Here is a 15,482-nt window from a genome sequence, read left to right on the forward strand (position 1 = left end):
GTCAGCTTAAATATAACATACTGAATAACCAAAAGGACTGTAATAGACTATACAGTTTTTAATTTACTTATACACACACTTATTGCTATCAAGTAATTTGTGACTAACATTATTTCTGAATTGGTGTCGTAAAAAAGTGCAATGAGTTATTAGTTAATAATATTTATAAGTAGGAAAAGAAACAGGTTCTTAGAGAATATCATATATTACAGCCTTATTTAGATTGAGCCAAGTTTTCATTCATATTGTTGAGTTTTGTCAGGGCTGGAATGTATACAAATTACGGTAACAGTTTACTATCTTATCGAAGGCCGTTTTTTTGTACGAATTTAAAAAATTAAACAGTTACAAAAGTTAATGTATGTCGTATTTATTACAAATACGTTGTCGGAGACTCAATCATTTGTCAATCTTTTGAAAAAAGAAAATAAAAAATATTAAAATTTTACCCCTGTTTTTTTTTTTGCGCAATCAGTTTTTCTTATGAAAAATGATTATTCACCCAACAGGTCCTTTTTGCACCCAGCGCCTTTTTATATAAAAAAAAATCACTACCAACCCAGCTCAGCCCCAACCAACCCAACCCAGCCCAATACAACTCAACCCAACCATTAAATAGGAAACATATACTAAAAAGAATAATAAGACAGTTATTGAAATTAGTTCTGTTTTTTAATTATTTTTTTAAGGATTTATCGAATGGTATCCACTATTCGATCACCTAAAAAAATAATATATTACCGGAAAATAATAGCGCTGGCAACCCCGATAATTCAGTGTCTCGAAAGGTTTTTTCGGTACGTATTCTGGTAAGTGATTTCCGATTTGTTGTCTCTCTCGTCTCAACATAATCGAGTATTTCCGAGCGGTGTGTTATGTGTCGAGGTCACCCTGTTCGGGCGCTCGCGGAGTCGCTTCGGGGGAAGCTTCGGGAGTGTGTCGAATGTCCATTGTGTTATTTGCCTGTTTTCCTACTGGTCTACCTGGTCAGCGTTTTCAGAGGGGTTACCGATAAATTATGAGGAAAATACATTATCACTGTTTAATGATGAAAATAAAATTGCATAAGACCTGAATGCTAGTAGCAATAAAAGTATGACCTTACTTCCAAGATGTGAAAGAATTCAATACATCGAGACAGGGTTGGTTGAAGAATGTGTAGTGTTGCCTAGTGAATTGTGTCAGGGAGTGTTTGTAGCAGGTGTGATTGCGCAACCGAGAGATGGGAAAATTCCAGTTAAAATTTTTAGTAGTATTAAAAGTACGTTTGAGAAATTGCTTACCAAAAATTGAAAAGTTGAACCACTATAATTGTTGTTAATTTACTTCGCAGGCTGTATCAAGCAGTCGAGTAAAAGATTTGTTTAATTTGCTTAAACTTGGGTATTTAAATAAAGAGGAAAAAGATTCTATTGAACAATTATGTGCGAAATTTCCAGATGTGTTTCATATGCCCGGGGATAAGTTAGGTGTTACAAATATTTATAAACAGTCTATTCAAATAAAGCCAAATACTCAACCCGTTTATGTAAAACCATATAAACTACCTCAGTCACAAAAAGAGGAAATAAATAAGCAAATTTCTCAAATGTGCTCGGATGATATCATCGAGAGTGCGCAGAGCGAATCTTCTCCGGTGTTACTTGTTCCAAAAAAGGGAGACAAAGCAGGTGAACAACGTAGCAGACTTGTTTTAGATTACAGATTTTTAAACCGCAATTTGGTAGATATTAAATGGCCTATAGCAAACGTAGTTGACATTTTAGATTCTCTTGCAGGAGCACTTTATTTTTCACATTTAGATTTAAGTCAGGGATATTACCAAGTCGAATTAGATGAGCAAAGCAGAAAATTAACAGCTTTTACTACCGATCGCGGCCAATGGCAAATGAGACTTCCAATGGGGTTAAAAATTAGTCCCAGCGTATTTTCTAGATTAATGACAATCGCGATGGCAGGTCTAAATTATGAAAAATGTTTTGTTTATATTGATGATCTTATTGTTTTTGGAAGAAATCTTAAAGAACATCATAAAAATTGTAAGCGATAAAGGCATTTCTCCTGATCCAGGAAAAATTAAAGCTTTAAATTAATATCCTATGTAGAAAGTATGCGAGGTTTAAATGGACAGATGAGTGTAATAGTGCGTTTGAAATTTTAAAGAAAGCAATGGTTCGATATCCAGTGTTGGAGTATCCAGATTTTACGGACACGAATGAATTTATACTTCAAACAGATGCTTCACAATTTGCTATTGGAGCAGTGCTTTCGAACAAAAATAATAAACCAGTAGCATATTCAAGCAGGAGTTTAAATAAGGCCGAAATAAATTATCCAACTATTCACAAAGAACTTTTAGCTATTTATTGGGCTGTAAAACATTTTCGCCCACATTTATACGGACGCCGGTTTAAAATAGTGACAGACCATAAACCCTTGTTGTACTTATTTAGCCTTACAGACCCATCTAGTCGTTTAACAAAATTTCGCTTAGGTCTTGAAGAATACGATTTTAATGTAAAGTATGTAAAAGGGAGTAAAAATGTTACAGCGGATGCGTTATCTCGAATTATTCTAACATCAAATAGTCATAGTGCTTGGCCTGATCAAGCAAACATTGTGGAAGTCCTTAGACAACCAAAAAATTGCACTGAGTTAGTCTTGATAGACTCATCAAAAATAAAATCTTTGTCAAAAATTATAACTGAACAATCAGGAAATTTTTATTATGTACCACTACATCTTACTGTATATTTAAGTCAAAATTCTCGATCAACATTGACGCGAGACGGAATGCTGAGAGACTTGACCGATATACTAATATCGGTAAGAGAGCTGACATAAAAGAATTGTATATTTTAAAAAACGAAAATTCTGCAGAATTAATTTAATGTATAGGGAAAGAAATAAAAAATAATATTAGTTATCAGGGGCCTCGAATAAATATTTTAAAAGGAATTATCAAAGTAGTGGACAATGATGAAAAAAGAGTTATTTTAAATGATTTTCATTTACTTCCAACCAGTGGACACGCAGGTATAAATAGAATGACAAATAATATAAAAAAGTATTACTTTTGGCCAAATTTGTATAATGATGTTAAGGCATTTGTAAAAAGATGTGGTATGTGTCAAAAACAAAAATATTCAAATCATTATACAAAACAGCCAATGGTGATTACTACCACAGCCAGTTCTTCGTTTCAAAAAAATTATCTAGACACTGTAGGACCGCTACCTACAGATACCAATGATTTTTCCTATATTCTTACCCTGCATTGTGAATTAACAAAATTCGTGGAAGCATATCCATTAAAAAATAAAGTTGCTGTGTCAGCTGCAAAGGTATTTGTGGAAAATTTTATCTTAAGATATGGAATTCCGCAGGAAATTGCAACTGATAGGGGATCTGAATTCATTTCTTCTACAATGAGTGAAGTTTGCAAAAATGTAAAAATAGAACAAGTTGATTCCACCGCATACCATCACGAAAGCATAGGGTCATTGGAAAATTCACACAAGGCTTTAGGAGCATATTTAAGAATTCAGTCAGAAAACCATGTCGCAGCTTGGAGTTCATGGATTCCGTACTGGTGTTTTGCGTATAATACGGCAGTTTATACTGAAACTAAATATACTCCTTTTGAGCTTGTTTTTGGGAAAAAATGTCAGATACCAAGTAATTTAAAAAATATCGTGAAACCTATTTACAATTTTGATAGTTATCCATTTGAATTGAAATACAGGTTACAGAAAGCTCATGATGACGCAAGAAATAATATTTTACTTTCAAAAGAAAAAAGAAAAATATCTTATGATAAAAATATAAATCCCATTGAATATAAGAAAGGAGCTTTAATTCTCGTTAAAAATGAATATAATGGTAATAAAATTGCCAGTCCTTGTTTCCTGGGGCCGTATGTAGTCGTTCAGGATTAATCTCCTAATGTAAAAATTGTAAAAAGAAAATAAAGAGATTCTAATCCATAAAAATAGAACTAAATTATATCATAAGTAAGTAATTAGTGCATAAAGGGCCCTGCGCATAGTTAGGTAATAATTAATTAATTTACTAGTTTGGTGTATTATTAGTTAAGGTTTTGTGAAAAAAAAATGGAAAAGGGGGGTTATTTAGGTAAAAAGTTGAAATTTTCAAAATTACTGGATATTAATTGAATTATATATACAAATTTCATTTGTTTATCTTAAAGAGTAAAATAGTTACTAAGTGTTCCCTTTCTCCTGTGTCACCCGGCATAGTTAAAGAGATTACAGTATCATCATTTATCAAAATTTGTCGGATATACGTTAGTGAACCAAACACTATAAATCTGATAGATTAATTATAAGACTAGGGAGGGACTTACTATAGTTATCAGTCTATAAACGAACACAGCTTTGGTTTGGCCAAACCGGAACGCTCTAAAGACACTCTGGGTATCGTAGGAGGGGTTCCAACTGACATTCATAAGTATTATTCTGTTGGCAGCAGTAAGATTTAATCCTAAGCCACCGACCTTAATTGACATAATAAACACCCTAAAATAGAAAGATTTGAAAAATATATTAGTACACATAGCATTAACTTACTTAATGCTAGTATTTCGTTTGTCATTGAATTTATCACACATGGAAGTTCGAAGTTCTGGAATTATAGTGCCATCCATTCTGTAATAATCCTTGTTTTTCTTAAATTTCAAGTTCTGTGCAAAAAAATGCTCCAGATTATCCATTTCCGCATAAGAATGCGCAAAAATTAACCTAAATAAAATAAAAGTTAAGAACATAGAAAAAAAAATGAGATACTAACATACACTTTTTCATTATTTTGTATAGCCTCCTCCACGATACTGAGGGCTACTTTCATTTTAGTTCCTAATTCCAGCTCTTTAACTCCCTCGGGACTCAGCAGATCTTTGTACCAACCGGCTCTAGAAAACACTTTTTGGTTGACGGCCTCGTCCATCATTTCATCTATGACATCTTGTTCCTTAATTTTTGATTTGTGATTTTTTTCAGCAGTAGTTAATAAGTTCGGATGGGAACAGATATACTAAAAAAAATCGATTTGCCAATATCAATCAATATAACTTCTAGAATCTGTTTTTTTGGTATCGATTACACTGGTCAACAAAGTTTATGCCACACGGACTTTAATGGGTAATTTTATTTACGCCACCTATTCAAACTACAAAACCGGATTTAATTTGTTTCAGTCGCATATTTTAACGATAAACAGTTGCTAAAAATGAAGATAAGGAAATTGTTTACGATAATAATTTAAAATGAATTTCTTTAAAAAATAAATTTAAAACCAATTTGAGCGTTCATGATATAAATACCAGAAATAAATTTAAATATATTATTCCTCGACATAATACAAGAACATACAAGAAGTCTTTTACTTATAATGCGATTAAAACATGTCTTTTGCCAAACAATGATTTACTACTTCATAATTTACCTAAAACCGATTCCAAACGGTCTATCGTTAATTACCGTTCCTAAATGGTATTAACCAAACACGTCCAAGCGGTTATAGTTATAACCGTGTTGAGATACGTGACGACACCAATTAGCCCTTTATACGTCATCAATTTGGAACAGTAATTACCCACGTCCGGAGCTGTTTTCTAAACGTCAAATGTCAAAGATGTTGAAATAAGTGCGGGAAAAATTAAAACAAACAACAAATTATTTCCTTCTTAAAGATGACAGAAAATTTATTATGGCTAATAAGTTTTCTTTTTTGATATTTATGTTTAAGAACTAATTACATATAACATTACTGGCGTCTGGGGTATTATTTACAATTAAACAAAATGATGACAGAGACAGCTGACAAATTACGAAGTCTAAGTCAGGATTTAGGTTATATTTGTTTAGAGAACAGTGAAGCTCCTATTTTTTAACTCACTAGTATCGTGTGCTCCAGAGGTAGCATGATGGTTGTATACGATTGCATACAAGGGTATTTGTTTGTGTACAGTATTGTTTTGGTGCAGGTTGTGAGTTTTATATCTCCCCCCGTGTTGGGTATAAGGAAGGGTATAAGTACTTTTTTGGTGGGAACAATTATTTCTTTATAATATTTCATCTTTATATTATTATATTATTTTTCTTATTATTATTATGTATGATTACCGAAATTTATTTATTATTTATTAGGGTTAAGTTTGAGTATCCTTAGGCTAGACTAGACGCCTTTTTTTTCAACTATACGATTCGATTATTATTATTATTATTACTTTTCGTGCATCTGCGAAAATGTCCAGAAGGTGTGTTAATGAGCCTAACACATTTTTCTAAATTTGCGGAGAAATAACTTTTAAAAAACAAAAGAGAAATTTTGTAGCGTTTTATTTTTTAGACTAGTTTTTCTAAATTTATTTATTTTTTATTTTCACATTTAAATTCTTTACAGCCCTACTATCATGTCAATATACAAACTCTCACCCTAACCCAGTTTTGCGTCGGTTCCACTTGATAAAAATCGATACAAAGGTTCGACATGATTTGACGTTTTAGCGTTGTGATATACTTGTTACCACGAACTTAATAAATATACCTGGACTGCTAATTCATATGGCCATCATACCCAAAAATGATCGCTGCCTGATGGCCGCCATTTTTATAGTTGTGTCCTTTTGATGTTGATCACTCTGAACATTTTTAGTGTTACCAACAAAAAATATATTAATTAACGGTAATGAAGTTGACGACGCTGACATTTGACATGTGAGTATAGCGGATTGTCTAGTTCTTGGCGACCCGCTTCGGTATATCTTCTGCATCGGTCGATATAGCTTACTTTATTTAATACATGGATAATATATAAGCATGCCTATTAAAACGTATTTGGTTCACTGTTTCTTAAAACCGAATTATTGTGAATTGTCTGTCGTGTTGTTTATCATACAATAATATATATAATTGCTTATTTTTACTATATAAACCCTTGCTAATTGCAAACCCTCACGAAATCATCTATATTTTGATTTTTATAGATGGTTGTACATACCTATTAATGTGGAAACATTGTACATAGATGTAAAAGTCGTAAATTAAAATTAGACAGAAAATAAAAGTGTTTTTAACTAAATTGGCGAAGTAAACACTAGCAGAAATTTAAATGAAGATAATTATTTTCATAGTATAAGGATTTATAAGATTCAAGTCTTAGAACATTGAATACACTAGAATAAATATTGGCTGCTTTAGATTGAGTGCAACATTTACACAGGGGGCAGAGGTGTTGGCAGCATGTTGATTAGTATTTTGTTGACCAGTATTTCAAGTTGACTTAATTTTAAGTTCATGCTTGTTAATGTTACTGATTCTTGTCACGATCACGGACTGTAGCCACTATTTGTCATAGACACATGTCTTGTCACTTAAAATAATCTAGTCAAACTGAAATTCAAGGAGATTTAAATGATGTTACTTTCGGTTCATGTAGTCCATGCTTCTAATATAAAAGAAACTTTATGAAAATATGGAGGTATTACTCGAAAAGATACAGTATAACGCATATTGTTTTAAAATCTGAGGAGATTTAAAAGTTATTGCTTTACTACTTGGTCTGTAATTAGGGCTTACTAAATTCTGCTGCTTTTAATGCCAATGGGACAATCGAGAAAAAAAATCATTATAATAAAAGTATGGCGTGCACGTACATCCTTAGTACGAGGACAGAAAAGTGTGAAGCATTTAACGCTTGTGAAGTGTTCTGATGTGTTTCTTCCGCCACTACACATTAAATTAGTTGGATCGCGATGGAAATGGTTTTTTATATTTTTAAAGAAAAATTTCCCAGAATAAGTGATGCTAAAATCAAAGAAGGTATTTTTGTGGGACCTCAAATCAGAGAATTAATAGAACATCCTAAATTTCAAGAAAAATTAAACGTTTTGGAAAAAAACAGCTAATTGCAGGCTTTGTTTTAAAAATGTTGGTGCAAATTTTTTGCAAAATCATAGAAAACAACTATAAAGATATATAACTATGATTAACAAGCTTTTACTGGCCTACAAAGATTTGGCTTGGAATATGTCACTTAAAATCCATTGCCTGGATTCCTATCTTTTTTTTTTGTGAAAATCTGAGGGGTGTAAGCAATAAATACGGGGAAAGGTTCCATCAGGATATTTCAAAGATGGAAAAACGCTCCCAGGGTAGGTGGAACTCACGGATGTTGGCGGACTACTCTTGGACAATTAAGAGGGAACAATCAGAACCTAAATATTCTAGAAAATCTTGGATTTAAACCTTGTAAGTTGAACTATTATTTGTGTTTCTTGAGAATAATCAATTTTCTTCTTTAAAATTATTATTTTATTTAAAATTATTTATTTATATTTTATTAGCAAATAAAATCAATGGAAAAAACGTATGGAAAGATGTGTGGCGAGGGGAAGGGAGTATATTGAAGGGGAGCATTCGAATGTATAATAATTTTTATAATAAAACCCTTTTTCGTAACCAGTCTCGTTATAGCCAGACCTCGTATTACATTATAATATGGTTGGCTTAGGACTATTTTTATAGGTATCGCTGGTAATATATCGGTAACATTAATATTGTTTAGTTTCCATTTCTTTATTAGATTTAAAATGTATAATCTATATAAATCCATATTTCTTTAATATGCAGTATTAACCAGCTTTGTACATAGTTTGGTGAATCATGCCTTGGCGCTGCGCCGCTAGATGGCTAATATTTATTTTACCGTGCCGTATGACAGTCCACATGCCGCCATGATGAGAAGAGCTGTTGTGTCTTGAGAAATTAAACAAACGTGTTTTTGGAGATTCCCAAGTTTTTTTGAGTCTGAGTATTCTAAACAAATATAGTGTCAAAGCTTCGGCTAATACTGTTGCTGTTCATATTTTTATTAATTTAATTTAAGGCCCTTTTAGTGTAAATAAAAGTTTTTTAAAAGACAACTGTCTGTTCTGTCGATATCTGAATTTAACTAGCGTATAGAAGATGCTACTCAAAAAGTGCGTAATAGTCTGATTAAGACTTTGTCAAATTTAACTCTCTGGAACCCGAGCTAATTGCAAAAGGCAGAACTTCATTTTTGGTTAGGCATCGATGTGCAAGTCTTATTTTAAGGACTTGTCTACAATAAGCCTCAAAAACTTAACAGATTCTATTAAAGCTAAGCTGGTGTTATGAAGTACAAAATGTTGCAACGTATAGTAGCATTTTTTCCTGTTCGTTAGGTCGAAAATAGTCAACTTATTTATTTACACACTTAACTAAAACCCAATCATTCACGGCTATTAGAGATCTTTATTTTCACTGTATTTATTTACAACTATTTACTTAATTGATTTTATTTAAATTTCGTGCCAATATTCCGAACTTTACTTCACTGAATTGGCTATGCAAAAACTCTTGGCTATGCGGCTTCTTATATACTCGGCGGAACGCTGTTCCGGAAGATTCCCGCTAATCTTCGAGACATCGTGCGCTATACCATTTGTGTCATTTCGAAATAACGGAGAATCAGCTAGTTTCTCGGTGTTCACAATATCGTTACACTATATTTGTATGACAAGAGAAAAAAATGAAAAAAGTCTCGGTCTCAAAATATCTTTTTTTAATCAGGTAACATGTTTCGCTAATAAAGCATCATACAGACCTACAATAAACAGAAAAACACACATAACTACAATAAAACCTTACACTAAAACAAAATCAAATATTAAAAATTAGTTAAAATTACCTTATAGCTAGATGACCTGCTAAGTACATGTTACCTGATTAATAGATATAAAAAGATATTTTGAGACCGAGACTTAGAGTTTTCATTTTTTTCTCTAGTTACGTAGGTCTCTTTGAGTTAATGGACGAGTTCTTTCAATTTGTATGACAAGACTTTAGTTTTAAAAACGTTAAGGCACAGAAGATTTGAATCGCATGAAGATTTAATGGTGAGTAGGCCATCTGATCTGATATCCGGGTTTCTCCAAGTAAAACTTGTATCGTCTCATTTATAAAGATTTATAGAAATAAAATAGGCCCTGGCGAACCTTGAGAAACCTTATATTCTATCGGATTATAAGAAGACCTGACCATATCAACCCTTACAATATGTCTTCTGTTATTAAGATATGACTTAAACCTTTTGAGAAGTGTTCCTCTGAATCTGAAGTGCCATAACTTGTTAATTAGAAATGATATTAGGATTTACACAGTCGAAAGCTTTAGAGAAATCGCAGAAAATTGTTGCTGTCGAGTAATCCTTTAGTTGAGACCAGAGTATACTCTACTAAAAAGGGAAAACATAGCATCGTTGGTGCATTTATTACTCAAAAATCCTAATTGATTGGAAGTAATCTTTCGATAATTTTGGAGAACGTGGGAAGGAGTGTAATTATACGATAATTCGAAATTTGATCTTTACAACCTCCTTTATGCAATGGAGTCATAATTGCCGTCGTCAGGTAACTTTGAAACCCAGTCAGTTATACAGTGGGTGTTTCTACAAATGTTTGATGTAGGGCGTATATTGGTGTAAGAATAAGGAAAAGTAGTTGTAGTCATTAAATAATTTATATAAATAAATCCCACAAAATGTATGCAGAGGTTTAGCCTCTCCCGGTGAGTCTAATACTACTAATATACAAATCTCAAAAAAGATAAAAAGCTCCGCGACAACCATCTTTCATGTGTACCCTATAACAGGTATTAAAAATAACTCTAAATGATAATTTAAAAATGTCATTAAAAGTGTCTAAATTATGACTAAGCGTGACAATCTAAGAATATGTGGGAGAAGGCAATCCAGAACGGTAATGCCTATAAGATAAGGCTGGGTAACGTAAAGATATGTTAGGAACATTTATACTAATTTGAGATAATAGTTAAGGACAAACAGATATTCCATTAATTAGTGATGAGCGATAGTTTTATACCGGTGACTTTGTCCAACGACCTAAGGCCGCTTTCAGACGAGCTCATTCGAAAATTTCTTTTAACGTTTATCTTCTGGCATTTAACTCTTTGCTAAAATCAGCTCTTGTCTTAAGAATAAAACCAAGTTGTTTCTTATTGGCCAAATAATGGTATAATTATTGCTCAAACTCGCACATATTAAAAAATGAAAAATTTCTAGATTTTGAAGTCGAAAATACCAATTACGTTTATCTGAAAATGTATGCGCATCCAGATCAATTTCGGCTACCTTAGAAATCAATTGGCGAATTATATTAAAATATACTTTTTTTTAGTCCTAGAAACTGCTATTAAAGTAATGCAGACTATTATATAAAGAATGTTTTAAAATAAAGATAAAATAAAGATAATTTTAATTATATGTATAATTGTATATTCTTTTACTTACCGTAAGTATCTGGACATCTGCCAAAAAGGTTTTATGACTAACATTTCCAGCTTTGGTGAGAGTAACCGGCTTCGTGCTCACAAAATCTAAGTAAGTATTATATAATTTCACCTGTAAATCGCTGAGTTTTATAAATACTGCCTGGTCAATCAGTTTGGGCAAGTATTGCTTTAGTTCAGTATCTTCCACTCTCTAAAAAATAAAAAATTGTCAAAACATTTTTAAACTTAATTTCCAGAAACTTTACACACAATTAAAATATCAAATTTTTTCTACTACCGAAAAAAAACAAAAAAAACTGAGTTATTTAGTTTTTATGCGTTGTTGGTTTTAGATTAAATAAAATGATGGTTAGATAATTAAGAGAAAACACTTTTTTAGTACAAGAAAGAAATCCAACTTACAAGGCATATAATTTGGCGTTCATTTTGGGAGTCCTATACAAGGACAGAAATAAACAGTAAATATAGAAGAAAGGAAGCCTATATAGGCAAAAATCGCGCTAATTAATCAAAAATAAGTGTTAAAGAACATAAAAATAGTATTAAGCTTAACATTTTAAGAGGTTTCAACCTTGATGATACTGAAATTACAAGTAAAGGGTATTTCCATAAGAATGCGAGATTTGATTTGCGCGCCATGTTTGCCACTCAGAATAATCTTATTGGGGTCCATTGTAAACATAGTGTAATTGTAAGTAGTTAATCTTGTCACAGATTTATTTTGGTATTCCGAGTCATTACTTCTTTATCACACGGATTTTTTTAGACATTTCTGTTATTAAAATATTAAGTTTGAATATGATAGGAAAAGCATTAAGAAGTGGAGTAAACTAATGTTTTAGATAATTTTTTCACGGGCACTTATCAATGCCAGATCAATTTTAAATAATTTTCATATTTTTCAAGATCATGTTGCCGAGATCGAGTCTCTGGGACCTGGCTGCACAAGGATATTGCTGATGAAGTTATTGAATTGCAAAACTATAATTTTGTAAGGCAGGACCGTATGGAAAGAGGTGGTGAGGTTACGCTTTATCTAAAGTCGAGTATTGTTTTTCGTGTTCTTTCAAGGGAAACAAATGATTTTATAGAACATATTTGGGTTGAACTTGAAGTAGTGAGGGGAAAGATTTTAATAGATGATAAGGTAATTTATATCGACCTCCTAGGTGGGACTTAAGCTTATTTTACCCTAACCTTGAAAACGTTATGACTAATTGTTTCTCTATATACAGGGTGATTAATTAAAAATGGGCAATCTATGAACTGGAGATACTACATGCCAAAATATGGCGATTGAGCTTAACACGTCTTATACAAATGTTGCAGGTTTTACGAGATACAGGGTATTTAAAGTTGCAATTTTAATTTGAAATTTCTTATTAATTTTGTGATTTTAAGCAGTATTGTCTTGAAAATTGGCGTCTTTATGTCTTTTGACATGAAAATTACGAATTTTGTGGTGAATTTAGCATTATTTATACAGGGCGTTAGTTACACTCTGTTACTTAGGTAAATTACAACATATCTTTTTGCCTAAACAGTTATGGCTAAAACGACTAAAAAATCTGAAAGGCAGTTCAATTTTGAATAAAAAAGGTACTCTTGTTTATTTCATGTAACTCTATCAGTTGTTAAGTTATTTGCATTTTAAACAATTACATTTAGAAATGATGCTGTTAATTTGTTCTCTTCAATTAAATTTTTTGTCTAAAATTACGCCTAGATATTTTACTGCTTTTACGTAAGGTAACCTAATACAGACATCATGATAGGTCGCTTTATGCATCCTTAGAGGGTAAGAGTATCCCTCAGATTCCAGAGAGTGTTAATTGATCGGGAATTTTCCTGGAACGGGGAAATTGAAGCGTTAACCGGGAAAATTCACAGCTTGTTATGTAATAAGGTATTTGAGAGACCAGTTGTGTTTGGAGTCTTTATTATCGTACTCTTATGCACATGTACAATCAAATTATTCAGTACAGTTTAATATTTTAGTACAACTCAGCTGGTTCAGATAAAGTCATATTAGCCAAAAAAGGGTAATAAGATGCATGCTAGGTCTAAAAAAATACCGAATCTTGTAGATTCACACTTTCAAAGACTTAAAATATTGATAGTGCCATGCTTGTACATTTTACATATTTCCATGATAGCAAGAAATCATTTTACGTCCTTTCAAAAAAATTCAGATGTCTATAATGTGATGACGGCAAGGCAATGTAATAGTTTTAGAATTCCCTCATACCGAACGGCAATGTTTAAAAGATGTCCCTACTATAATTGCATTAGTGTGTATAATGCTTTACCTGATGAAAAATTTGTCACGTAATAAAGTATTTAAATCTAGACTTAAACAATTTTTGTGTTAAAATCTCTTTTATTCACTTGATGAATTTTATAACCACATATTGCAGACACTAAACTCACGCCTGTTTTAAATTAGCTGTTTGGAGTCAATTGTTGTTATGATTCTTTGTATGTATTGTGTTCCAACTTATGTAGATGGGTAGTTGTAATAGTATTATATGATATATTGTAAACTTCCGCTCTAATTATTTGACAATTGTGATGTTTCCATTGAAACTTATTAGGTAATTAGCAATTTTAGCTAATTAGACTTTATAATTATGCATTTTATTATCCTAATGTAAAAATTATTTAATTTTATATTATAATACAAATTTTAAAAATATACTGTAACTCTGATTATGTTGTTGTTCAATTCCACACACTAAATACTATACATATAGGCATTATACACCCAACTGAAACGGATGACTGGCCTGATGATATTCCTTTTTTAAAGAAAACTAATAAGAAAACATTATTCGTTAACCTAAAAAGATTAAAATTCAGAGATTAGAGGGACACAAAGTCAAAAGAGGGAGACCATTGACTTTGTGTCCCTCTAATCTCTGAATTTTTATTATCAAGAGGTCTCTTTGAGAAAAATGGACTACTTTTTTGAATCTAAAAAGATTATATTTCTTTGATTTACAAAGCAAATCTTTATTTTACTATTGTTTTAATGTTGACTTTTCTATATTTGAAATTTTAGTTAAACGCTTACGAAAAAATATTTAGTTCTATAGAAAGTAACTTTTATATTCCTCTTACCATTATTTTTAACTTTAACGTATAATTTACTAAACTATCATACCATCTTTCAATATTAAGCCTATTTATTTTCAAGTCGTCAAGTTAATGTGACTTTTTTATATTATTTTTTAAAATATATTTAGGTATGCATAATTTCTTATACAAAATTTTTTTGTTGTATTTCGTATAAGATTATGCTCGGCTTTGTATGCATTTTATTTTATTTTTCTTATCTTGCTTCTTAAGCTTTCCTTCATCTCTGTTAAATTCGGTTTACTAAATTGTAGTTTTTTGGAAAAAATTAAATAAAATGTGATACTATAGCCTTAACCGAGTTTTGTGCAATATTATCTAAATAAATATGGAAAGAAATCTCTCTCACAAATCTTAAATCTTAATTTATATCAAACTCTAGATACATTTTTTAACATTTAATACTGATTACCCATAACATCATAAATGACGTCGTATATTTTTTTAAACAAACACTCTACAGTAAAAAGGCAATTTCTATAAACCCTATTGAGTGTAAAAGAAAGTACTTTGCGCACGGTAGTAGAAAAAATAAATGTTAACAAATTGTCAAATACATATTATACACTTACCTGAACTGTATTAGTTAAAATCTTATGTAAAACATGCGTTCTTTTCTTCATAAACATAATATCGCCAGCAGTAGAATCTTCAAACTGTCCATTATTTATGGGGTTTACGAAGTTGATTTTATATTCTTTCTCAGTGCCCAACAGGTCAGGTTTTACAAAGTTGACCATGTAGTAATCTAGACAATGTTACATAAAAGTCATCAAAATATTTTAATTTAATTCACTTACATTCTAGCAAATTATTCTGTAGAGGGGTCCCCGTTAATACTATTCTTCTTCTCGTCTTAACTTTATTAAGGGCTAAGGTCCTTTGACTTTGTTTGTTACGTAGCAAATGCCCTTCGTCGCAAATAATTAAATCTGGACCTAAAAATTACTAAGATATTACAAGCCAACCTATTATAAATAAATAGATAAATAG

The 15,482-nt window shown here is 31.5% G+C and overlaps 1 protein-coding gene across 7 annotated transcripts in view; it reads right to left on the reverse strand.

Annotated features, from left to right (window-relative positions):
* LOC126736366 (transcriptional regulator ATRX-like) overlaps positions 1-15,482 on the reverse strand; it is a 292,446-nt gene that overhangs the window by 129,604 nt on the left and 147,360 nt on the right. For all 7 annotated transcript variants that reach the window (XM_050440688.1, XM_050440690.1, XM_050440686.1 and 4 more), the window contains exons 22-27: positions 15,290-15,427; positions 15,062-15,237; positions 11,353-11,544; positions 4,814-5,052; positions 4,590-4,760; positions 4,367-4,538 (exon numbers count right to left, since the gene is read on the reverse strand). In XM_050440688.1, the coding sequence (XP_050296645.1) occupies positions 4,367-4,538; positions 4,590-4,760; positions 4,814-5,052; positions 11,353-11,544; positions 15,062-15,237; positions 15,290-15,427 (1,088 nt within the window). The remainder of the gene's footprint in view (positions 1-4,366; positions 4,539-4,589; positions 4,761-4,813; positions 5,053-11,352; positions 11,545-15,061; positions 15,238-15,289; positions 15,428-15,482) is intronic.

This window comes from Anthonomus grandis, chromosome 5 (assembly GCF_022605725.1).
Source record: "Anthonomus grandis grandis chromosome 5, icAntGran1.3, whole genome shotgun sequence".
NCBI lineage: Eukaryota > Metazoa > Arthropoda > Insecta > Coleoptera > Curculionidae > Anthonomus > Anthonomus grandis.